The sequence below is a fragment of the Felis catus genome, chromosome B2 (assembly GCF_018350175.1).
Source record: "Felis catus isolate Fca126 chromosome B2, F.catus_Fca126_mat1.0, whole genome shotgun sequence".
Classification (NCBI taxonomy): domain Eukaryota; kingdom Metazoa; phylum Chordata; class Mammalia; order Carnivora; family Felidae; genus Felis; species Felis catus.
In genome coordinates this window covers 105199631-105224080 of record NC_058372.1, presented here as the reverse complement: position 1 = coordinate 105224080, position 24450 = coordinate 105199631, and the positions used below count along the sequence as shown (strand labels likewise).

The following is a 24450-nucleotide window of genomic DNA, read 5'->3' as shown; positions in this document are numbered from 1 at the left end:
AAAGAGAGCATGATAACAGTCTGTAAATATTTGCAAAGCATATACCAAGGAGGGAGGATTTGTTATTTATCTTGGTACAAAGTTGTTAAATGGCCATGAATGGTCGATGTTAAGGAGAAGGAAATTCAGGCTCAGAGAGACTTCCTGGTTGAAATGAAAAAAATCAAAGGGGCTGGCTCCCTAAGAAATAATGGCAACTTCATTACTAGAGCTAGTTAAAACAAAATTTGGTGCACACTAGAAGATTCACAGGAAAAGAAAGGCTTTCTTTGATCAGGACAAAGCATTGAGAGTAGGTTTTGTTAGTTTTATTCCAGAGGATGAAAGGATTCTGAAACATTCTCTAAGACATTTCTGAAATTTGAATTACTACATTTATGAATAAAAATGTAAAATAATCAAAATTCATACCACAAGCTGATAATTACTCTTACCATCCTCTTCCTGTCCTTTTGTTTTACTTTTCTTATTTTCATTTTGTTTTCTTGTATAGTATGAACTATTTAAAGCTCAAAAAGGGGGCGCCTGGGTGGCGCAGTCGGTTGAGCATCCGACTTCAGCCAGGTCACGATCTCGCGGTCCGTGAGTTCGAGCCCCGCGTCGGGCTCTGGGCTGATGGCTCAGAGCCTGGAGCCTGTTTCAGATTCTGTATCTCCCTCTCTCTCTGCCCCTCCCCCGTTCATGCTCTGTCTCTCTCTGTCCCAAAAAAATAAATAAACGTAGAAAAAAAAATTTAAAGCTCAAAAAGGGGGTGGATAAAGAGTATTAAGTAGCCATGTACTAACCAGATTGAGACATTACAAATTTGAAATATTAAAACAGTCTCTGTAGCCTTTCCTAATCTTATTACCTTCCTCCCCACAAGAAATAATGCTCTTCATTTAGTTTATATCATTCCTATTTAAACCTCTAAAAATTTATATCATATGTAATACTCTTAAGCAACATATACTATTGCTTTAAAACTCCTATAATACGGTATATATCCTTCTACATTCAATACGTTTTCTTCACTCAACTTTAGGTTTTTGAGATGAATCTAATTGAATTCTTGTAGCTATAGTTCATTCATTTCCAAAGCAGTATAGTATCACCTTGTATAAATATATTAACATTTATTCTCTCACTGTATCATTATGGCCATTTGTTTTCCAGCATTCTGAGATTGCAAACAATACCGCAGTGTGCCTGCTTGCGCACCGTGTGAAGGTTTCTCTAGGAATACAGTCATACGGCGTGTGCACCTTCAGCTTTACTAGTCATTGTCCCTTCTCTTGTTCACGAGCGTTCCTTTGCTCCACATGTCTGACAATGCTTATTTTCAGACTTTTGACTATTGTTATTCAAAAAATAGTGACATGACCATTTGTTATGGTTTTAATTTGCATTTCCCTGATGAAAACTTCTCTGATTAACTTGAGCACTTTTCACATGTTTCTTGGCAGGAATGGTATCCAAAATATTTGTTGACCCCATGTTATGGTCAGTCAGGAGGGGTGCCATGAATACCAATAGTATTTGCAGTTATTATTTTTCATCTTGTATGAATTGCATGTTCATATACCATGTTATATTTCTACTGGGTTGTCTTTTTATCATGGAGTTGAGTATTTTACATGTTCTAAAATAGTGCCGCCCAACAGAACTTTCTGTGATGCTGAAAATGTTCTGTCTACACTGCAATACTTTATATGATTATTATCGACCTGAAATGTAGCTAGTGTGACAGAGAAACAAAATTGTAGGTAATTAATAGCCATATGTGGCCAATAGCTACTATATTGTACAGCATAGCATATTAATCCTGTCACTCATATATGACATGTAAATATCCAGTTTTATTTACATTTGAAGCCACATATACATATATTTGCTTTTGTGTCTTCTTTTCTTCCTAATTAACATTTTTCCATGTCATTAAAAGAGATTTTTAATAAATGACATAATATTTACTCCCATAAAAGTCCTATAAATGATGTCACCATGGGGCACCTGGGTGGCTCAGTCAGCTGAGCATCCGACTTCAGCTCAGGTCATGATCTCACAGTCTGTGAGTTTGAGCCCCGCGTCAGGCTCTCAGAGCCCGGAGCCTGCTTCGGATTCTGTGCCTCCCTCTCTCTCTGCCCCTTCCCTGCTTGTGGTCTGTCTCTCTCTGTCTCAAAAATAAATAAAAATATTTTTTTTAAAAATGATGTCACCATTTCTTTATTGGTAGTAATTTAGGTTATACAGTTTTTCATAGTTGTCGATTACAATTTTTGCATAATATTTTGTAAGCATTTTCTGTTATTTCTGTATATGAGATTCATGCAAAAGTGAAACTGTGGGAGAAAAAGCATGAACACTTTGAAGACTTGATACAGATCTTACAACTTTTTTTCCAGGGAGTTTGGTCAGTATTCACCAAAGGGATACGAAACAGCTTATCTCACCAGAACTTCACCAACATCATCATATTAATTTCTAAATATTTGATAATTACAGAATTCAAAATTTTATTTATTTTTTATTTATTGGACAGTCCATTTTTCATGCATTTATTGCCCTTTTCTTCCTTATGTGTATTTTCTATTCATGTCTTTTACTGTTTATTGTCATCTTCATAGTTTTCTATAAATTGATAGGATTTCTTCACTTAATAGAAATATTATCCCATTGTCATATTTGCTGAAAATATTTTCTCCAGTCTTCTTTTTGACTTCAAATTTTATACATCATGCTCTTGATACAAAAATAGTTTTCAATTTCTCCACTTTATATTTTTCCTTTGACTTCTTAAATTGTTTTCGTCTCAGAAAATCATTCCCAGCAGCTCTTTCTACCCACAGGTTCTGTCCCCGTGCTTTAATAAAATCACCTTTTTTTGCACCAAAAAAAGGGAAAATCATTCCTTATCCAGAAATGAAGTAGATAAAAATGTTCCCTTCTAAGTACTGTTTTTATATTTAATCATTTATATGAAATTCATGAGGCATAATTTTTTTCCAAAATGGTCAATTTTTCTAACATCATGCTATGAAGAATTTTATTTATTTATTTGACACTACATCCTCCTCCAAAAAACAATTAAGACAATTCACTGAAAAAAAAAATTTCCTTCATTGGTTGTAATGTCTCTTTGATCATACATTAAATCCTTATTTATACTAGGGTCTTTTTTTTTTCAGGTATCTAATCTCTGTTATGGATTTATTCTACCTACAGTTGAGTTTATATCATAGTGTCATAATATTTTGATATCTGCCAAACAAGTCCCTTTTCACTATTCTTATTTACATTTCTCTTAACTATTACTTTCTGTATATCCTTCTACATCAAGTGTATAGTCATTTTAATCATTTCCAAAAATCAATTACCCACTCAAATTTTTATTAGAGTATTAAATGTCTAAATTAATTTAGGAAGAATTGGCCCATTTATAATATCTAACATACCTAGCCACTCATGTGGTATGTCTTTTCATTTAAAATTTTCATTTAAATAAAAAGCTTCTGCACAGCAAAGGAAACAACAAAACTAAAAAGCGGGGCACCTGGGTGGCTCAGTTGGTTGCGCATCCGACTTCGGCTCAGGTCATGATCTCACTGTTTGTGAGTTCGAGCCCAGCGTCGGGCTCTGTGCTGACAGCTCCGAGCCTGGATCCTGCTTCGGATTCTGTGTCTCCCTCTCTCTCTCTGCCCCTCCCCCACTCATGTTCTCTCTCTCTCTCTCTCTCTCTCTCTCTCTCTCTCAAAAATAAACATTAAAAAAAAACTAAAAAGGAGCTTACTGAATGGGAGAAGATATTTGCAAATAACATATCTGATAAAGGGTTAGAATCCAAAATTTATAAACAACTGATACGACTCAATACCCAAAAAACAAACAATCCAATGAAAAAATGGGCAGAAGACATGAACAGACACCAACAGACACTTGAAAAGATTCTGAACATTTCTCATCTTCAGGGAACTGCAACTCAAAACTACAGTGAGATATCACCTCACACCTGTCAGAATGGCAAAAATCAAAAGTGCAAGAAACAACCAGATTGGTGAGGCTGTAGAGAAAAAAAAAAAAACCCCTCTTGCACTGTTGGTAGGAATGCATACTGGTGCAGCCACTGTGGAAAACAATATGGAGGTTCCTCAAAAAATTAAAAATAGAACCATCTTACAATCCACTACCAATGTTTCCCAGCTAAAATCAGGCACTTCTCTCCATCTCTAGAGCTATCATCCTCATCCAGATATTCTTTCATCCAGACTTATCCCCAAATCTATAACATGATGCTCCTTGTTTGCCTTCCCATATGTCAGTGGTTGACATTTGGTAACATCAAAGACATTTCTGCTTGTCACAAGAGGAGGGTGTGGAATCTGGTGAGTAGAAGCCAGAGATACCATGATGTTGCTAAACATCTTGCAGTGCACAGGACATCCCTCACAACATAGAATTATATAGCCCAAAACATGAGTAATACCAAGTTTGAGAAACCCTAACCTATAACGTTACATCGATTCCATCACTGTTACTTTTTTTCCCGACTCCACTCCAGATTCCCACTTATTCTCAGTTCTTTCCTTGAATGTCACTTCCTATGGAAAATGTTCCTGACCACTTAAACTAGGTTGATACCCTTATAATTGCATATAATTACTTTAAAAGATATGTTCTCCTGCTACACTGTAAAAGAGAAATTCTATCCATTCACTATTTTGTTCCTTAGTATCTGTAACTCCATCTATCGATTAATGTCTTGAGCATGAGTTTTAAAAAGTAGAACTTAATTCAGAATTTGAAAAAAACAAACACATCTCTCAGCCTCAGTTTCCTTAGCTGTAAGGTAGTAACGCTAACACTGATCTTCCCTACCTCACAGTTAGTAGTGTTCAAATGAATTGTAATATATGCAAGTTGACACTGGAAGTCTCACGTCCTGAGCAAACTATGATGGTTGATCACTCAGGTACCAAATAATTTTTTAAAATTTCAGCTTTGAGGGGTGCCTGGGTGGCTCAGTCGGTTAAGTGTCCGACTCTTGATCTCAGCTCAGGTCATGATCTCAAGGTTCGTGAGTTCAAGCCCGCATCAGGCTCTGTGCTAACAGCATGGAGCCTGCTTGGGATTCTGTCTCTCCTTCTCTCTGCCCCTCCCCTGCTGCGCTCTCTCTCTCTCTCAAAATAAGTAAATAAACTAAAAAAAGATGTTTTTAAATAAAAAATAAATAAATAAAATTTCAGCTTTGTTAAACAAAATTCCATTATTTTTTAAGTGTTTAGAGTAGTTCCGAGCCTTTAGAAAGCCCTTGTGCTAATTTCTATAATCATCATAATAATGATGCTTTATTGTTGTTGCAGTCTTTGGAAATGTCAGCTATATGGCAGCCTGACAAAAATATTTTAGTTTAAATTTGTTACCAAGATCTACACCCGAATTTGTAGTGCACTCTTCTAAGGAGGAAACAGTACACTGGGGAAACATTTTTTCTTTCATTCTGTAAAATGAGCCTTGCCACACACATGCCGTAATAGCTGATGGCTCACTAAGTACCACCAACCTCATCAAAGTGGTAGAAAGAACACCTGAGAGAAATTACTTAAATTCCCTATTGACATAAACTTCGGTCAACTGAAGTGTATTTCTAAGTCAATATTTTTGCACTTTCACAATTGTTTATCTAATAAAGAGCTATTATTTCATTGATAAAAAGAGCAATCTAGAGGATTTTATTATGTAATTAGCCATTAACTGTATTAAAAGCACTGGTGGGAAGAAATTGGTCATTTCAAAGGGTTGGGGGCTTTCTATTATTTCTTAAGATAATATGCTTGCATCATTTCACCAAACTAATGGAGTTACAACCTCAGGTCCAGATTTACCACACAACACATTGTCATGTGCCCTTCGTTCTGTGGCACCTCTTTTTAATGATTAGATAACTTGAGGATAATGAAGGCCTTATCGTGTGCCTAATTAGCCATGCAGTCCCTAATGGTAGTCTAACTCATTTAGATAAAGTCAGTTTGCTGATCTGTTCTTTGGTTGGGGGTGGGGAGTGGAAGGGGTGTCTAGGGAGAAAGTGTGTGAGTGTGTGTATGTTAGAGAGATGTACCCTTTCTCCCTAGCTCCCTCCTCCACCATCCACCCTGTCTCCACACTGTAGAAGAGGTCAGCAAACTGACTATACATACACATACACTCACACAAAGTGGTTAAAACAAACCACAGCATAACGTTTGGGTTTCTTGATAACTCTTAAAGGTTTTGCCTAAATGGGTATATTCCGAATACCAATTCCTTCCATATCCTCAGCTTTAGACTTTTTGTTTATATTCAACTGGAAGTGTCTTAGATCTGTAAAGGTCTTTTTTTTTTTTTTTTTTTTTTTTTTGCAATCTTTTAAGTATCTGGTATTAGGTGAGAATAACTGAAAAATTACCCTTCCTACGTTAATTGGAAATTGTTCAGTAGGTCCATGTAAAGAATAATCAGTAGCCCCAAATCTAACAGCTCTCTCTGAAGTTCTCAATCATTTAATGGGCTCCTAATAAATTAACATTTATTTCTATATTTGCCAATGAGGACGGTTAGCATGTATTATTTAGTTTGTAGTACATATTATAGCAGATAAAATAGAAATGAAAGTAATTCTTACCTCATTCTTCAGCTTGCTTCCAGAAAACCTTAAAAAATCAGTATATTTTCCATTAGTTAACATATAAATATACAGTTATAGCAATCAAGGAAATGCAGAGGACCCACAATAGGGGTAACTTTGGATCATGATTAGCAAAAGAAACCTGGAGAAATCTGCTTGATTTTCAAAGAGACCCAAGCCTTCTTATCAACTTACTTAAAAAAATAAATCTATTAAGGAAAAGCAAATGAAGCATATTTAAGGAAATCTGATAAGATCTGCAAAGAACATTTGATATTAAATATTCATTTGTATTCTAACCTGTATTTTCATGTTGCAGTTAGTTGTAGCCAATAAGCTGCCATTATGTTCTTCACCATGTCTGAGTTCATCTTCGTATGACTCAGGTGAATAAAATTATTTTTTTACATGTCACTTTACTTTTCAAAAAAATTTATTCTTTCGAGAGCTAAGAGGAGTTCTTGGTAAATCATACTATAAGGCAATCTCAGATGCAGATTTAATTACTAAGAGCTCCAGTATATGAAAAATAGTAATTGTATATTATCACTGGTTTTATTGGATATCACCCCAATAATGACCTCCTCCTGATGGTTAATGGCAGGTTAGAGAAATGTGTTATGATCATTTGTGTATTCCCTTTCACAGAGACTCAAACAGGGCAGTAACTTTATCTCACTTAAGGTAAGCTGGTATTCAAAGCATGTATTATTAGTGATGAGTTATCATAAACTTTTCATCTTTGTAAGGTACTGATGAAGCACAGAGATTTTTATGTTATTTTATATTATTTTTAGAGGCTTTATAACCAACGTGGGGCTCAAACTCATGACCCTGAGACTAAGAGTCTCACGCTCCTCCAACTGAGCCAGCCAGGTGCCCCAAAGACAGAGATTTTTAAAACAGGTTATTTCTTGGGGAAAAACATACATTTTCTGCCCTTATTTTATTGATTCCAGCCTGAAAACAGACTCAGCCTTGTGAGTAAATACTAATTTAAAAACAATTCTGTTTCCTTGGTTTTTCCTTTTCATCTCTCTGGTATACCTTGTTCACTATTAATTTCTCATTAGTGATCAAAAATTACATAAATTACCCAATAATCTAGACCATATCATTGTAAATGTCCATACAAAGTTGAAATTAAGGTCTGATGCTTAAAAGAAAACATTTCAATAAGCAAAATGAGAAAGTCTTTTATTCAATTGCTATTACGCATATTTCAGGAAATGCAAAGAATTTGTCTTGAAGAAAGTAGAACTCTACCTTGTCAGGCCCTTTCCAGAATAAACGGAGTGGTAATATGCACTGCTCTCTTTGATGCCAATCCCATAATAATGATACCTAGAGCAAGGACAGGAACCAGCTCTGTGTTAATGAAGGAGTTTTTGGAAGGGGAGAAGGAGATAAAAGTACAGCTGAGGGAAAGAACAGCTAAGAACTGCAACCCTCTGATCACCTTCCTTTCCTGATTTTCTTTCAAGTAGCATCTTAATGTGCTAAATCGCTTTGATGGTCATTAGTCCTACTTATGGTCATATTTCTGGCTCTAGGATTAAAAAAGGAGAGCAGCCAATCCCCTTCTAACCTCTAAAATATAGGCTTCAAAACCAAAAAAATTCATAAATGTAGACATTTAAATGTAACCACTTAAATTTGTAAATGTCAGCACTGGCTCCAAGTATATCAAGTGTCATTCTGCTAATTACCGGTTCAATTTGAATTTAGTCAATTGAAAAAGAAAATGATAGGTTTCCTTTATAGTATATCTATTGGATGGAGTAAAAAAGTATGACATTGTATGGAGGAAGATATTAATGTCGTGCATAGGAATATATATGAAGCATGTGATCTTTCAAACGTTATTTTCCTCATGAGGAATGAGAAGCCCAATTCACCGTCATTTTCACTTCAAACTTTTGTGCAACAATGAGGGAAAAAAAACTGTACCATGAATCAATGGAAATATGAAACATGGAATGTAACAGCGTCACAAATACTTTATTATAAATGTGTCTATGGATCCTGAGCCACTCACAAGTATAGCATTTCATCAGTTCTCAAGTTGTAGCTCATTCTCTTAAGCTGCAGACTCCTGACTTATTACACACCCAGGCACAAACACTATAATATTACACAAAAGCTAATCAAACAGTGGGAATTCAGTAAGGCTGGCTGAAGCCTAACTTCTGCCTTCCCTTTCCTTCCCAGCCCAGCACATGCAGCAGCACCATTTACTTGGTTACCTATTGTTTCAATTTGCATTCATCTAAAATCAAGCAAGGAATGAAATAAAAGCGAATAAAAGCGAATAAAGGGGTTGCCAGGGGACTCCGCTGTAACCGTATTTAGAATTTCATAACTTAGCATCATCATCTGAGTTTAAAGTGGACAAGACAGTGCAGATCTAAGTTTCAAGGCCCCTTTTCTGACCTTAGCAATAAAAAAAAATTTTTAAAAAAAGACTTGGCAGAACAAGTCCACCCCTAAACATTCCCAAGGCCCAGAGCAAGAGTACAAATGAAAGCCCACATACCATATACTTAAATATTCAAATCTAAATCAAGCTAAAAAACTATTACATAAAATAACCCTGTCCTCCTAGCTTGACAGTTTTCCTCCATACTGATCTGGTAGGTGGGTTTGAATCTACAATTCTTCCATGTGTGAACATGGCGGTGGGAGAAGAGCCACCCTTAGCCCTTGTCTTCACAGCCCCTGCTCTTTTCTTCACTGTGAGGAGACTCTTGTGAACACACAGCCTCCATGTCCAAGATCAATCCAACCTTCCAACCACCACCGCCAAAGAGCTACCTTCTGGTGGCTCAAGTCTATGTATACTGGTGGAACATAGCACCCTTCTCAGGATGGATGGGGGCAAAGAGCCCCACATAAGAGGGAGAAGGCAAGTCTGGGCTCTTTGGACAAAGAATTCTGGGGTTCTGGGGACCTGAAACGTGGGCTGGAAGGAGGATGTGGTCTCTCGATGGACACATTTATTCAGGCTGTGGCCCCCTTGTCTCCTGGGGAAGAGGAAAGCTGGAGGAGGGCCAGAATAGAGCCCCCTAAACTGTGAGGCCCAGAGATGGGTTCTCTCCCATTAAGTTCTAAGGGCAAAGAAGTCACCTCTGATGACCCTGGGCTATTTGAGATAGAGAGAAAAGAGTTTTTAAATATGAAAACAAAAAATTACACATATTATACAAATGTTTTCAGAAAGAGCTATTATATTTGAGAAACAGTAATGGGGGGGTGATCAAGGTGAATGGTGATATTTTATGATTGCTGCACACTGGGAATAAGTTTTCAATACAAGGGCAATAAGTAGCCTGTTAACCTGAAACAGAAGAGGTGGGGTTTTTTTTGTTTTTTGTTTTTTGTGGGTTTTTTGAGGCGGTGGGGGGTAAGGGGAGAGACAGAGAGAGGGAGACAGAGGATCTGAAGCAGGCTCCACACTGTCAGCGCAGAGCCTGATGCGGGTCTCGAACTCATGAAATGTGAGATCATGACCTGAGCCGAAGCTGGAAGCCTAGTGGACTGAGCCTCCCAGGTGCCCCAAACAGAGGAGGTTTATAACTGCTCAAGTTTTACAATACAGAAAATAATCCTATAGTAGAAGAAGAATAAAAAACCCATCAGGTATAATGAAACAGAGGGGGAAATGGAGGAAATCCAAAAGTGATGGAAACCCCAAAATACGGAAATGACTAAGTCTCCAGTGAGAAACTAAAAGAAGGAAGCTTATTTAAGTCGTAAAGACCTTACCAAAAGCATTTATATTAACAGAAATAGATAAGGAAAAGACCTAAAAACCATGAAAACAATGAGCAGATTTAGAGGATATTTGGCAAGTGTATTACAATTAATAATTATTATAAAAAGTTAATGAACCTAAGAGTCTGAAATAAATATTACTATTTTTAATCAAGATATAGAACTAAGATATCAAAGGGAATTTCTTTCTATTAGAAGAAATATAGCAAAAGATGTTTGAGAACAAGCAGATCTATTACAAGGTAAATATATTGTAATTTCATTTTCTCTTGCAAAGTTTTCTATTTATTCTCTAGAGGCTATAGTTTAAATAACTATATTTTATCCACTTGCTGAAGCAATATATGTTAAACATTGCTTTAAAAGTTGATAATTTTCCTTTATTAGAACGTTGATCTTTTGTTTCTCATCTATAATCTTTTTTCAATATGTAGATAATATTATACCATGGTAAAGTGGTTTGTCATGCAGATTTGAGAAGAAATTACATTGCCCGGTGGTAGACAAAAGTCACTGGGCAAGTCAAAGGGATGACCAGGAGTTCAACAAATATTAGAAGACATACTGTGTCCTGACAACTATGCTAGATGTCAATACGATGAAAAAACAGACATGGGAAATCAGGGCAGGAAATTATACCCTTGTTCATGGCTTCCTGAGCCCGACCACTTGCCAGTCATGGAACAGTGACCACACTGACCAATACTGAGGCACATTTTACTTTCATTTTTAAAAATCACCTGATGATCAGGTTCTGTAAAAACTGCACCATCCTTTAACACTCAAGAATCCTGACTAATATGAATTTGTAATTTTTTCTTACTTATGACTTTTAAGGAAAGGGTATTCTGATTACACAATTCATTTGTTCCTTATTTTCTAAAATGACTGTATTATTTTGCCCTCTTCTTTCCAATAATGGGCAAAAGCATCTTTAAAAATGGAAGTGTGTAATATTTCCAACTACATTTAGAGTCAAGAGTTTACATCTTACAGCCCCACCCCACCCCCAGCAAAAGAAAATCCTTTTAAAATAATGTATTTTATTAGTAGGCTAAATGTAAATGCTGCTATCAACCCAGACATGCACTCAGCACTCTTTGTTTCAATGGGTCATGTTGCCTCTGTACTTGAGAAGCAAAATCTTTTTTATAATTTTGTATCTCAATTTTATTTGTGTTTAGAAATTCTTAAGTGAAAATATTTTTAATATGTTTGCACTCAGTATTAACACTTCCTCTTCTAGCTCAGCACAAATCATATTAAGCAAGCATTGGTAACTAAAAAGAATCATTAAGACCTATACCATTGATCTGGATTTTTCTTATTTGATGATCCATATGTAAACAAGGACTTCCAGAATGTAAGCTCCCTACAATAGGAAATCAGTAAACGTTTGTTGAATAAATAAATAACATGAAAAAAGTTAGAAGTAATAATATGTCATAAAGAACACTTTAGAAACAGGATTTTTTCAATTAAGGGCATGCGTATAGTATCATACTTAAATATATCAGCACAATTTTAAATTTGGTAGAGATCAAAGGATTTCTTGTCTAACATGATATAAGGAAATATACTAACTCCTTTAACCCTACCACAAACACAGTCTGAACTTATCTATCACTGTCACAATTACTTGTTCTCATAAATAACGTGTTTTCTCACCTTGGTGCTCTTTGTTGAGTTCTTCATGGGGAATGCCCTTATTCCTTCATGTCCTCATTTCTTACTCATAGCTCAGGCATTGTAATTTTAATGCATGAAGCTTGCCTGGTTTCTCAGGAATCTAAGGCCTCTATGCCCTTTGAACTCCTCTCTTGGTCATTTATCCTATGTAGTTTATATCTCATACCATTGGTGAGTGTATACGTGGCTTACCTCTCCTACTAAACTTTAGATTTAGAGGAAGAGAATTGTATCTTTTCCTTCATTGATTTCCTCCTTAGAAATTACTGTATAGAAAAATCTTCATTTATTGGATGAATCAATGTATCCTGCTAGAAATTTAGACACTGATAAAACACAAATTCTCTTAAAGCCAATAGTTTCAATAACTTCTTTGTAGCACTGTTTATTCCCAGGTTACCAGTAAAATATTGGGGTTGAATAAAAGTTGTATAACTAAACAATATATACAAAGGGCATGAAATTAGCATATTTAAGTAGAAAGACGATTGCTAGGAATAGAAATCTTAATATTTTCCAATGATCATTGTAATGCTTTAGCACATCTCCTATCTAGTTTCTTCTGGAACTAATAAAATAAATCTTTACTCCTTAATCTTCCAGATACATGTTATCATTTGAGTGATGATTTCATGCCTTTGAGAACAGAGAAGAGATAATAAACGAGTAGCTCTGTCCTCCTAAAGGTAAACCTCATAAAACTAGGAAGAGTAATTTCATGTAAAATATACATGGATTTTTCATCTCAATCCTTACATTTTATAGCATTATTTCACTGTTAATATATTCCCATAAAATAAGTTTGCTGCAAAATATTTGCCAGAAATACTCCAGTATTACAAAGACCTATGTTGGTGCATGCTGAATAAAAAGCACTGTCTACATAAGTGTGGGATAACTAGTTTTAATTAGTTATTTTAATTTGTATACCACTACCCAATGCCTATTCTGTAGGTTACTCTGAATAGATTCCCAAACATTGCACAGTTCTTTCTCTCTATATGATTTTTACCCATTTTGCTTAAAAATGATATGTGAAAACTGCTTTAAAATCTTGGGTATGACTAGCTAATTTCTGTAAGAAAATGTTAGCATAATACAAGTAGTTTTGTGATTATCCAGCAAACTGTGTTCATTCATTAGTGTCAACTGTTCCTTAGTCTTATATCAAATAATAGATCATTTACATTTTAGGAATAAGGAAGATTTATTAATTTTTATGTCCACATTTTAAAGGGAACATGTTATAAAATAGAAAATATTTTTAATAGGACAAATGCAATTATTGCTACTCTTGCTGCTAAAATATTTACATTGCATCTAACACTTTTCTTCACTTGCTGATAAATTTCTACCTGCACCTATAGTTCTTCTTTCCTATTTCAATCATTATATAGAATTCCTGAAACATATGTTCCTACTGAGCTGGTAGCCCTGATGTTAGTTTACACTACACGAATGATGACCGATAAGGAAATGATGGGATTAAGCTGTTCAGGGACTTGCAATAACTTACTGTGATAAGAGCAGCTGCCATATCAGTTTTATTAACCCACTAAATCACTACTAATAAATAAGATAATAGCTTTTGTCCATCATGTCTGAAAAGCAAGATTTGACTGATCAAAGTCTACACGAAATTAAAATGTAACTTCAAATCAAACAATCTACTGCGTACATGAAATCTACTTGGTGGTCTCGACTATCAGCAATCCTGAGCAATGGTGGGATACAGGCTCTTTTTCTTAATCACTGTATCCCTAGGGCCTAGGAAGTACCAGCACACTCAATAAAATGCTTATTAAATAAATGAAGCTTAATAGTGAAAGTTTTTTGATAGCGTATATCCTATCCTGCTATTTGCATCTTAAAACTTCTTTAGCACCATGCTCTGTACATTGATATAAATATGAATGGATTGATTATGGATATAACACATTTATAACATAAAATAGACAAAAATTGCTTTGCATTACTCTTTTGTGCCTATATGATTTTGTTTCATTTTTACTTTTTCAAAATCCAAATTTAAAAATACTGCCCAGAAAAAAAAAAAAAACAAACAGGTGTATATTTTGGCATTGGTAGTAAATCAAAAGAAGAAAAAAAACTCAAAAGACAACACAGTTTTATCTGGGTGTTGAGAATGTACAGAATCTGTCACTGGGGCTTCTTGGCAGGGAGGGGAGGGTGACAGTGAAGCAAGGGACAGAAAGCTGAGCTGCTAATGCCCCTGTAAACTGATTGGCTTTGTCCCCAGGGCACACTCAGGTTAGGTGTTCTAGGGTGAGGCTTTGTGACCCCAAGAGTTAACCTTTAAAGACTTTTTTCCAGAACTTTTGGCACTACTGGCTTCTTATGTAGAAAGTCAGACCTGCCCCTGGAAACAAATGTTTCAATTTTTAATTGTTTCTAAGTTTGACAGTGCATGATATCTGGTGATCTGTGATATCTACCTAGGTAGTCTGTCCATTTGGATTTTTGTTTTGTTTTGCTTTTAACATATCTGTTTTAAATATTTTATCTCTTCCTTTTGACTGAATAAATTTTGCCTCATTTTATTTAGTTACACGTTTTCATCTTTCATGTTCGTGAGGTCCTTGAAAGTAACACCTGCATAAAGGTGAGTTGTGAGAACTGATCGTTTTAATACCAGTTATGACAGAACTTAGGGAGAAAAACCTTGAAAATAGACACAAAATTCACTCTTCTTTTTTAGATCCTACCAATCACCTCTTTGTCACAAAGATCAGTGTTTCCCAAACTTTTGGATTTCCTACATGGAGTAAAATTTGAAAAGTAACATTGTTCCATGAACCCTAAAGGCTGCCAGGGAGGGTTTTAGAAATAGTGGTGCTATCTTGTGTCCAGAATACATAAGAACTTTTTGAGTTCATCAGGATCAAAATCAATTCTGTCTGAAAGACTCAAATGAAATGACTGGATATACTCTAGCTATTCTATGAGAATTTGGCAACAATTGAGAGCTTATGTTTTTAGATAGCCATCACTACAGTTATATAATGTCAATATATTTTAATAAATGATCCACAGAACTTAAAATAAATTAATACTTAGTTTAAATTTTTCAAATAATTCAATAAACATTTAGTGATAGTATGTTTAAGGCACTAGAATAAACACTACTCCAACAAGTTTTGCAAAATTAATAGTAAAATTTGGAGAAATTATAAATTTCTCTTTCTCTAAAATATGCTAACTTTCTTCATTTATCTTTCTGTTTCACATATTGTTCATATTTCTATAGACATAAAATATTTTTCATAAAGATGTACATTTTTAAAATATTAAATAGCCATTAAAAATGATGAATGTGAACATAATATACCAAGATAAAGAAATGCTTGGGACAAAAATTATAGGGCGCCTAGGTGGATCAGTTGGTTAAGCTTCCAACTCGATTTCGGCTCAGGCCACAATCTCATGGTGTGTGGGTTCGAGCCCTGCATAGTGTTCTGCGCTGACAGCAAGGAGCCTGATTGGGGTTCTCTCTCCCTCTCTCTCTGCCCCTCACCTGCTCTCTCTCTCTCTCTCTCTCTCTCCCCCCACAATAAATAAATAAATAAATAAATAAATAAATAAATAAATAACAACAACAACAAAAGAATAATTACATCAAACCATTGCCAACTGCAAGATTCACAAACTCTCCATCTTGCCCTATCTTTCAACATACTTGTTTATGTATGGAAAATTTTTTCCCCAGGATATCAAAATATGAAAAAATATAACAAGCAAGTTATAAAAAGCAAATGTCATACTGGGAAACAAGGAAAAAAAATTCAAATTTTAATAATTTGCTCTTGGGCACATCTGCTTTTAGATATCAAACAAATTTCCTGAAATTACCACATGTTGGTCCATAAACCTAAACACTTGAGCCTCACAGAGTCACAATGGATAGGGTTAATGATTCATCCCTAATCCTAAAGGCTCCTTTTAGGATTAATTGACTTTCCCAGCAGCCTGCCTGCCTGCCTTCTTGTAGATCTTGTGAAGGGGATTTCTCTGCATTGCTTTGCCTCTTTTTCTACTATTTATCTACTTCCAACATTATCTCATCTTTCTTCTACCCACACAATTCAGTAGGAATCAAATTCAGTAGAAATCAGCCAGTTAACGTGATTCAAGTTTGATAAACAAGTTAGAAGGGAAGAACCAATTCACTCTTTTTCAATCTGGCATTTCATTCCTCCTTCTCACACCACATACTGTTAACACCAATAGGGGTCAATTAAAGAAATATTAATTGGTAATCAATTATGTAGCCAACAACAGAAAGGATATAAAAATGAATGAGACAAAGTCTCTATCCTCAAAATATTATCTTTTGAGGGGAAGAGATAAGGTAATTACACACTAAGAAGGAACCAATGAACTGCTGTGAGGCTATGAAGAAAGAGCCTATAAGAAATCAAGAAATAAGAAAAATTTCAAAAGAAGAGCAAGTTTACGAAACATTCTTTTCTTTTCAATGGATAAGCTTTCAAAATGCCTGTAGGGAAAAGGCATTTTCCAGGGAAGAAGACAGCATAGATGAAAGAATGACATTTGGGGGTGAAACAAAGGATGCTGGGCACTAATTTGGTGGGAGCATAGGCTCCATGCTGAGAGGTGAGTAGATGATAAGGTAGGAAAATGGTTTGGGACTAAATCATAATGGACCCTGAATGTCAAAGTGAGAAAAATTTGAGCATGACAGAGATACAGTTGAATTAAAAGTTTTAGAAGGCCAATTTGGAAAAACTGTATTGAAAGGACTGGAAAGATACAGTGAAAGCCAGATTATGAAAGTGAGAATGGAGAGAGACCGATTCAAGAGAATTCATAAAGTAAGATTTATTTTTTGGCAAGTGACTAAAGCTGTGCTAGCCAATAAGGTTGCTCCTAGCCACATGTAGGTAGTGACCACTTGAAAAATGACTAATCAGAATCGAGATGTGCTGTAGGAATAAAACACACAAACACTTAGTAGGGAAAAAGAATGAAAAATATCTCAATAATTTTAATTTTGATTACATGGTGAAATGATACATTGGACTAAATAAAACATATTAAAATTAAATAACATCTGTCCCTTTTTACTTTTTTAATGTGGCTACTAGAAATTTTTGAATTAAATATGTGGCTGCATTATATTTCATTGGGCAATGCTGAACTAGATGTTGGGATGGAAGAAGACATTGGATGAGCTAGAAAATGAATGGGAGAGGAGGGAAGGGGGCCTGGCAGTTCTGTGACAGAGAAACCATAGGAGAAGTTTTACATATTGATTTATTTTAAGAGGGCACTGTCAGCAGGTTCACATGCTAGACAGGTGCCAAGGAGGATGAGTAACAGTAAAATTGAGCCATAGGGTTTTTGTCTACGTAAAGAAATGGACTGTTACCATGTGAACAATGGTGAGATAAGTGAGCACAGCTACTCTTTCGAGGAATAGCAATGAGAAGGAAAATAATAGAGCAATTGTGAAGAGTACAGCAGGTCTGAGATGCGTCTGTTTTTATCAACATAAAAGAGATCTGAATCTGTTTGCAGGCAGAAGGAAAGGAAAAACTGAAAACACAGTGGACAGAGGAAATAATGGACGAGTAAGGATGTGTAACGTGTAACTCTACAGAGATTGCCACAAGAGAAAAGAAAAGCTAAAATTATCAAGAGAACTAACTTTATGTTTACATTAAGAGATGACCAAAGAAGTCATTTGTGGAGGTCCTTTGTCTTGAAGGGAAAAGAAGAGGATATTGAAATTATTATCTGGGAAAGAAAACCAAAGGAAGAACCTGAACCATGCTTCAACTCCTGACTTTGGCCTTGCTCTTTGGGAGTGCTGTGGTTCCATCTGGCCACTTATTTAGCCATATATACTACCCTTTCAGGACACCAGTGCCTGCAGTAGTGGATTTAAGATTGTAAAAATGATTTTTTTTATCAGAAGAAATAAAATATTATGATATTTCAGTATAAATTTTGCTTTTTAAACGTTATTCCAAAATCTACTTTTTTTCTTTTTAGTTCTTACAGTTGGTAAAAAATCTGCTTCATCAAGAAGAGAACACGTGATTCCATTCACTGATAAAAACAATACTCATTTTACACGTGTCAATCCTCCTATACGGGGTATCATATGTACAGATCTGATATCTATGCTCATTAACATATCTTACTTTGAATGGCCTCTTGTTCCAAGTCGCCGAGTCGTTAAGAGGGGGAATTTCTGGCGAATTGTCTAAAAAGAAAATCAATTACTTTAGTTTTTAGGAAACGTGTGGTTCTGTTGCAAGCAACGTGTGGCCAGTTAATTCAAGAAAGTAAATGTTGAACTTTGGGTAAAATTTAGTCTGGAAGAAGTAATATTCTACATACACTGACAAGCAATTGATAAGCAATAATACACCAGCAGAGGCAGGGAGGTAGTTTTGTTTTGTTTTTTTTTTATATGAAATTTATTGTCAAATTGGTTTCCATACAACACCCAGTGCTCATCCCAACAGGTGCCCTCCTCAATGCCCATCACCCACTTTCCCCTCCCTCCCACCCCCCATCAACCCTCAGTTTGTTCTCAGTTTTTAAGAGTCTCTTATGCTTTGGCTCCCTCCCTCTCTAACTTTTTTTTTTTCTCCTTCCCCTCCCCCATGGTCTTCTGTTAAGTTTCTCAGGATCCACATAAGAGTGAAACCATATGGTATCTGTCTTTCTCTGTATGGCTTATTTCACTTAGCATCTCTCCAGTTCCATCCATGTTGTTACAAAGGGCCATATTTCATTCTTTCTCATTGCCACATAGTATTTTAATAAGATTGTTTTACTGCCCGTCTCAATTTCCAAAGCGAATCATACCAGTATCTGCTTTTGCTTCATGTTGCTTACTACCGTATGTACCTAGAGGAAAGACTTGAGTGTCTTTACAATAATTTTATCCAGAGATTTATCAAAATTAAGTATCAATCTCCAACTCTGAAAAAACACAGGAAACTTTCTCCTTCCTTCCAGATATCCACAGCAGTGTTTTAAATTGTTTCTTTTCTATGTCCCTTTCTCTAAAATTTGCTAAAAATTAGCATCCAATTAAAGAACAAAATCTGTTCTACATATAACAGGAATTGTATGATCTCCTAAGGGGCTCCGCGGCAAACTTTTTGTATATGTCAGTTTCTTGGGAGGACCAATTCTGTAGTTTTAATCAGATTCTCAAGATATTTCATCACTCCCCAAACAGTTAAGATTACTGCCATAAGGTAGAACAAAACAGTGCAAAAATGGACTTTAGCAGTTGTCTTATGCAACTTGCTCATTTTAGGGAATAAGTGAACTGAGTTTTGAAAAAATTAAGTGCTTTTCAGAAGGCTTCACAACAAATTTGTCACTGTCTAGGCCAGAACCTGAATAATGAGATTACCATGCACCATATCACACTAACTCCCATAAGCAGAGAGGTTTCAAAATAAATTTATAAATTATTTGATTTTCAAAAACTGAGAAGCTCGACTATAGTATTCATTATTTTCTGGACAATGAGTCCCTCTACAGGTTAGAATTTAGATTTCAGTTTATATGAGATGCAATGTTTGAGCCCTAAGCTTCCTATAGTTTTTCTAGAATATCCTAAGTTCTTAGCAGAGCATGAAAAGAATCTTGAAGGAGAAACCTTTCCCAAGAGATTGATATCCTGTCTTGATTTTCAAAATAACATCAACATACATAAATATGATAATGCCAATTCTACAGATTCCCATCCTAACCATACAGTTGGGTAGAAAGGAATGTTTTTAAATAAGCGATGCTTCACCAATTCTGTCACAACATTTTAGAGTTTGGGGTATAAACATACTCAGAGTGAAATGGAGAATCAAGGGAACTATTTCATGAAATAAAGTAAAAATTATTAAAAACTCATATACTTGAACTAGCTAAATAATAAACACAATCACCAGTTGCATTAACAAGATACTTGTCACCACCACTTAATTTTACTTCTCAATACAGGCTATACCATACTCTTTAATGCATCCCTCTTTGAAGGGAAATGTCACTGCTCAAATGGAGATTCCTTTATTATTTTTTTTAATTTTTTTAAAATGTTTATTCATTTTTGAAAGACAGAGAGAGACAGAGCACAAGCAGGGGTGGGGTGTAGAGAAAGGGGGACACAGAATCTGAAGCAGGCTCCAGGCTCTGAGCTGTCAGCACAGAGCCCGACGCGGGGCTTGAACTCACGAACCGCGAGATCATGACCTGAGTCAAAGTGGGATGCTCAACCAACTGAGCCACCCAGGCGCCCCAAATGGCGCCTTAAATATCACATTAAATCATCTGATAGCTAAGGTTCTAATATTCAAAACATATAGTAGTTCCAGGTAAAACCTATAGTAGGTAAAATCAAGATAAAATGCTTGTGAAACAAATTTCTTAAAATTCTGTAAAAAAATTTACTTAGATGCATTTGTTTCTATACTGTCTTCCAGACATGACTTTAGCAGTAAAGTAGTATGGCCAATATGTGTCATTTACCTTTCCAAAGGTGGCTGCACAGGCTGGCTCCAATTTCTCTTTCCTGCAGAAATCTAAATAGTGCGCATAAAGGATGCACCGTGGTAAGCAAACTCCCTCACACACAATGTAATTCTCTTCAAGCCTAAAAAAAAAAAAAAAAAAAAAAAAAAAAGGCAAAAAATTAGGTCAAACCTTTTCTTTATTTCTCCTTTCCTTTCCCCTTTCACATTGATTTAATGACTGTTTTGAATACAGACGCTATACAATGAGTTCATGAGCAGACATGAGCAGACCTTCTTTATTCCGGATATTATTAAAAGTCAGATCACAAGAATTAATGTTAGAAGAACAAGAACCCCAATGAATACCTGCTAGTGGAGTTAAAATACCCTGGTCAATGTAAAACCACTCCTTTCTGGTCTGTATCTCAAAGAATAGGTCTTATTTCTATGGAAATCCTCACTATTCATTATGGTTTGCTCTGTGAGATGCAAATATGTATGAATGGTAAAATTGAAGGAGATGGTTTTTTAAAAGACTATTCTCAACACTAATGGGCTGCCAGGTTTCAGGCTGGCAAATGCCTACAATCTCTTACTTTCATTCCCAAACTAGTCCTGAGCCCTAAATGGTTAGGGAAGCATGATGATGCATTTATTTGCAAAACACCTAAGAGTAAACTCACTTCACTGAAGTCTGAAATGGTACTGATCTACTTCTACCCTATGCCTTTTGCTGTGATCAAGTACCATAATTGCCTGAAACATACCATGCACTTGAAACATAATGTACTTCTCTATAGATGTCTCCAAATATGACATACAAATTCAACTCTGTTACAAATGCAATTGTATAAATTTTGAAAATTTAGACACAATTCTATTTGAATGTCTACATTGCAATTAAACACAATTTATATAAATGTAATAATGTATACTCAAGTGTTATAAATACCTAAACAGCAATCGAGAAATCAGAACTTGTAGATTGTATTCCCAATTTTCCTAACAATTCAGTAGGTGATATTGACTAAAATTTATGTACACCCATTTTCTGTATAGTAAAATTGTAATTATTACTATATAGGAACAATGCAATATTGAGCATGCATTCAGATTAAAATTGAGTGAAACTAGTCACATCTCTGATTTAGCATATTCCCTAAATGCATGAGATAAAAGCTAAAGGAGATGTTCATCAGACTTTAAAGCATCAGATGTTCATACTTCTTTGAAGAAGAACAAAACAAAACCCAGTCAGATTTGCATCCACAAAACTAAACCTAGCTGACAGTTGAAAACTGGAGTTACTTAGATTTTTCATTTTAATTTTCAGCTCCAATTTTTAATATCCCCAATAATCTATATAACCATGAGGGAAAATTCTCGAAGTACAAATAAGTCACTCAGTTTCCAGAAAACTGTATGTAACACTCTTTTATAGGAAAGGGGTGGAAAGTTCAAACAAAAGTATAGCATTTTAAATTTCAAAAAATGAAAATCACTAAGAAAACATTCAACTATTTAAAAATTATATTTTAATGGCATGCATAAAATGTCAACTGTTCATGTGGCTATTTAATGTTGTTGCAGGCATTGTCTTTGTCTTCAAAATACTGGATAATCCCAGCCATGAATATGGCTAATTTGGGGTATAACCTGTTTTTCTTTAATTATAATGCAATCACTCATATTTATAAAACAAAAAAACAAGTTTGTTCCCATTCACTCATTTGAGGGAAAAACTGAAAGTGATAATTCAGCAGTTCTCCACAATATATCTTTAAGCAATACTGCCCCAATTATACTAATAAAATAGCTGTATCTAAAATATTCCAGATAATTAACTCAAATATTTACTGCCCCAGTGTATTTTTAACCAGTCAGTGTGACATCAACTTCAATAGTTAAGCCACAACTTTAGAAGAATATTTGGTTTAGATTTCAAATATTTGAAAAGGTGTAAGTATATAATCACAAAAATTTAGTATATGCAAACTGTAATGCAGGGTTTAAATAGCTGAAAAAAAGTTAGGGTTTTTTTTTTTTTTTTGCTAGATTTTCAGACATTATTTTTTTCTATTGTATTTTTCTAAGGTTTAGTTCATACCTTACATACATACAGATTATACAACTAATCGGTAAATAAACCTTTTAAGTTATTTGCTTGTTACTTGTAACTTGGAAGGAAATATATACTCCTATTCACACTATGTGGGGAAGCTTAGAGTTTTTACTTTAGATCCCTCTTCCTTTTTGATCAATATTACAAAATGCTCTTCATATGTAGAAAGCCTACTGATAAACTCTTGGTTTTAAAAGAGTTTCCATAAAATCCAATTCATGATATTTCATCACAATAAATCATATATGACAGGTGCTATGAAAATAGTTGAACATTTATTTACTAGAGATATTTTAACTGAATTTTCAATATCTTCTAGTTCAAATGCATTTCACCTAATGACCAGTATACAATTGTTTATTTGCCCTCATATGGATAAAGGCAATATTTAAGATTCTTACTCCTTTTAAGGTGGTTTGAAGAATCATGTTTTATAAACAAAAAGACGATCAAATAACAAGTATATAAGGACCGAATTGATTGCATGTTAAGCAAATAAGTCATAAAAAGCATTCATTATTGCTGACATTTGATGAAATTATAGTTTATGTCAATAGTGAATAAAGTGATGGGTTTTTGTATTGAGATCATTTTTCATCAACACTAGACTAGACTATGTCTCCAAACCAAACATTCATTAAAAAAAAAAAAAAAAAAAAAGATTCATTTTCTTTTGGTATCTTAAAATTGCCCCCAAAGTTTGAGGCAGAGGCAAATTGGGAAAAGCAAATTCTGAAGATACTGACTTTCAAAACTCAACGGGTGCTGAAAAGTATCCCCCGTGGGAGACTTACCACTGCAGGGTGAGCTGAGTCTGCTTCTTTTTATCCTTCATCATCTGCGTGACGGTTTTCTTCTGAGAGAGGTGTAGATCGGCTGCTTTGGTTTTGCTGTCGTGACTCTCTGCATCCTCTTCTTCCGAGGAAACGTTACCATTGCTTAAACGCATTTCTGATTGCAAGTTGAAAGGGTGGTAAAGACAATCAGAATGCAAAATCAGTGAAGGAGCCTCTAAGAGTACCAAACTGGTGCCAAACTGGGTAGCCCAAGGGGGTGGGCAGGGGGTTGAGAGGGGAACTAAGCCAAATCCCTTAGAGTTCATTTCTAGGTGACCGACGTTTTCCTGGGGAAAATACAAAGATCAGGACGGAACATTCCCCATGTCTGTTATGTCTGCGGTGTGTTTACTTTTCCTGCGGGGTGCCCTTCTTAGAATTCATCCCCTTCCCAGCCACATCCCCCGAGGGGGCAGAGCACTCACCCGATTTAACTCCCGCCGGCAGCTCCGGGTCTTCCCCTCTCTCCGCGCTGCCCAGCGCGCCGCCGGCCGCCGCCGCCAGGTACACCCTTTCCTCGGGGTAAATGAGCAAGCCCTTGCCCAGGAGCGGCCCACAGCACTCCTCCTGGGCCTCGGGGGAAACTTGGGGCGAAGGCTGCGCCTGCGCCCGCAGGAAGGTGTCGTCCAGCTCCGGGACCTTGGCCATCCTCTGGCCGCGGGAGACCTGGGCACCAGCCGCACGGCCCGCGGCCCGCGGAGCCCAGAGCCCAGGGCGGGGCGGGGCGGGGCTGGGGACCTGCGGCCGCGGGGACGGGGGCGGAGACGGCAGGCTCCCGAGCCCCGCGGCGTCGCGGCGAAGGAAGGCCTTGCGCAGGGACTGCGCGGACCGAGGCGGGACGGCCTTTCTCCACCTGTCCGCGGTTCCGGCAGA

The 24450-nt window shown here is 36.0% G+C and overlaps 1 protein-coding gene across 1 annotated transcript in view; it reads right to left on the bottom strand.

Moving 5' to 3' along the window:
• RFX6 (regulatory factor X6) overlaps positions 1–24225 on the bottom strand; it is a 56553-nt gene extending 32328 nt beyond the window's left edge. Inside the window, exons 1-6 of the mRNA XM_023254284.2 lie at positions 24003–24225; positions 23536–23692; positions 20636–20759; positions 18292–18353; positions 7907–7984; positions 6638–6665 (exon numbers count right to left, since the gene is read on the bottom strand). Coding sequence (XP_023110052.2) covers positions 6638–6665; positions 7907–7984; positions 18292–18353; positions 20636–20759; positions 23536–23692; positions 24003–24225 — 672 coding nt within the window. The remainder of the gene's footprint in view (positions 1–6637; positions 6666–7906; positions 7985–18291; positions 18354–20635; positions 20760–23535; positions 23693–24002) is intronic.
• Between the last annotated feature and the right edge of the window lie 225 nt (positions 24226–24450).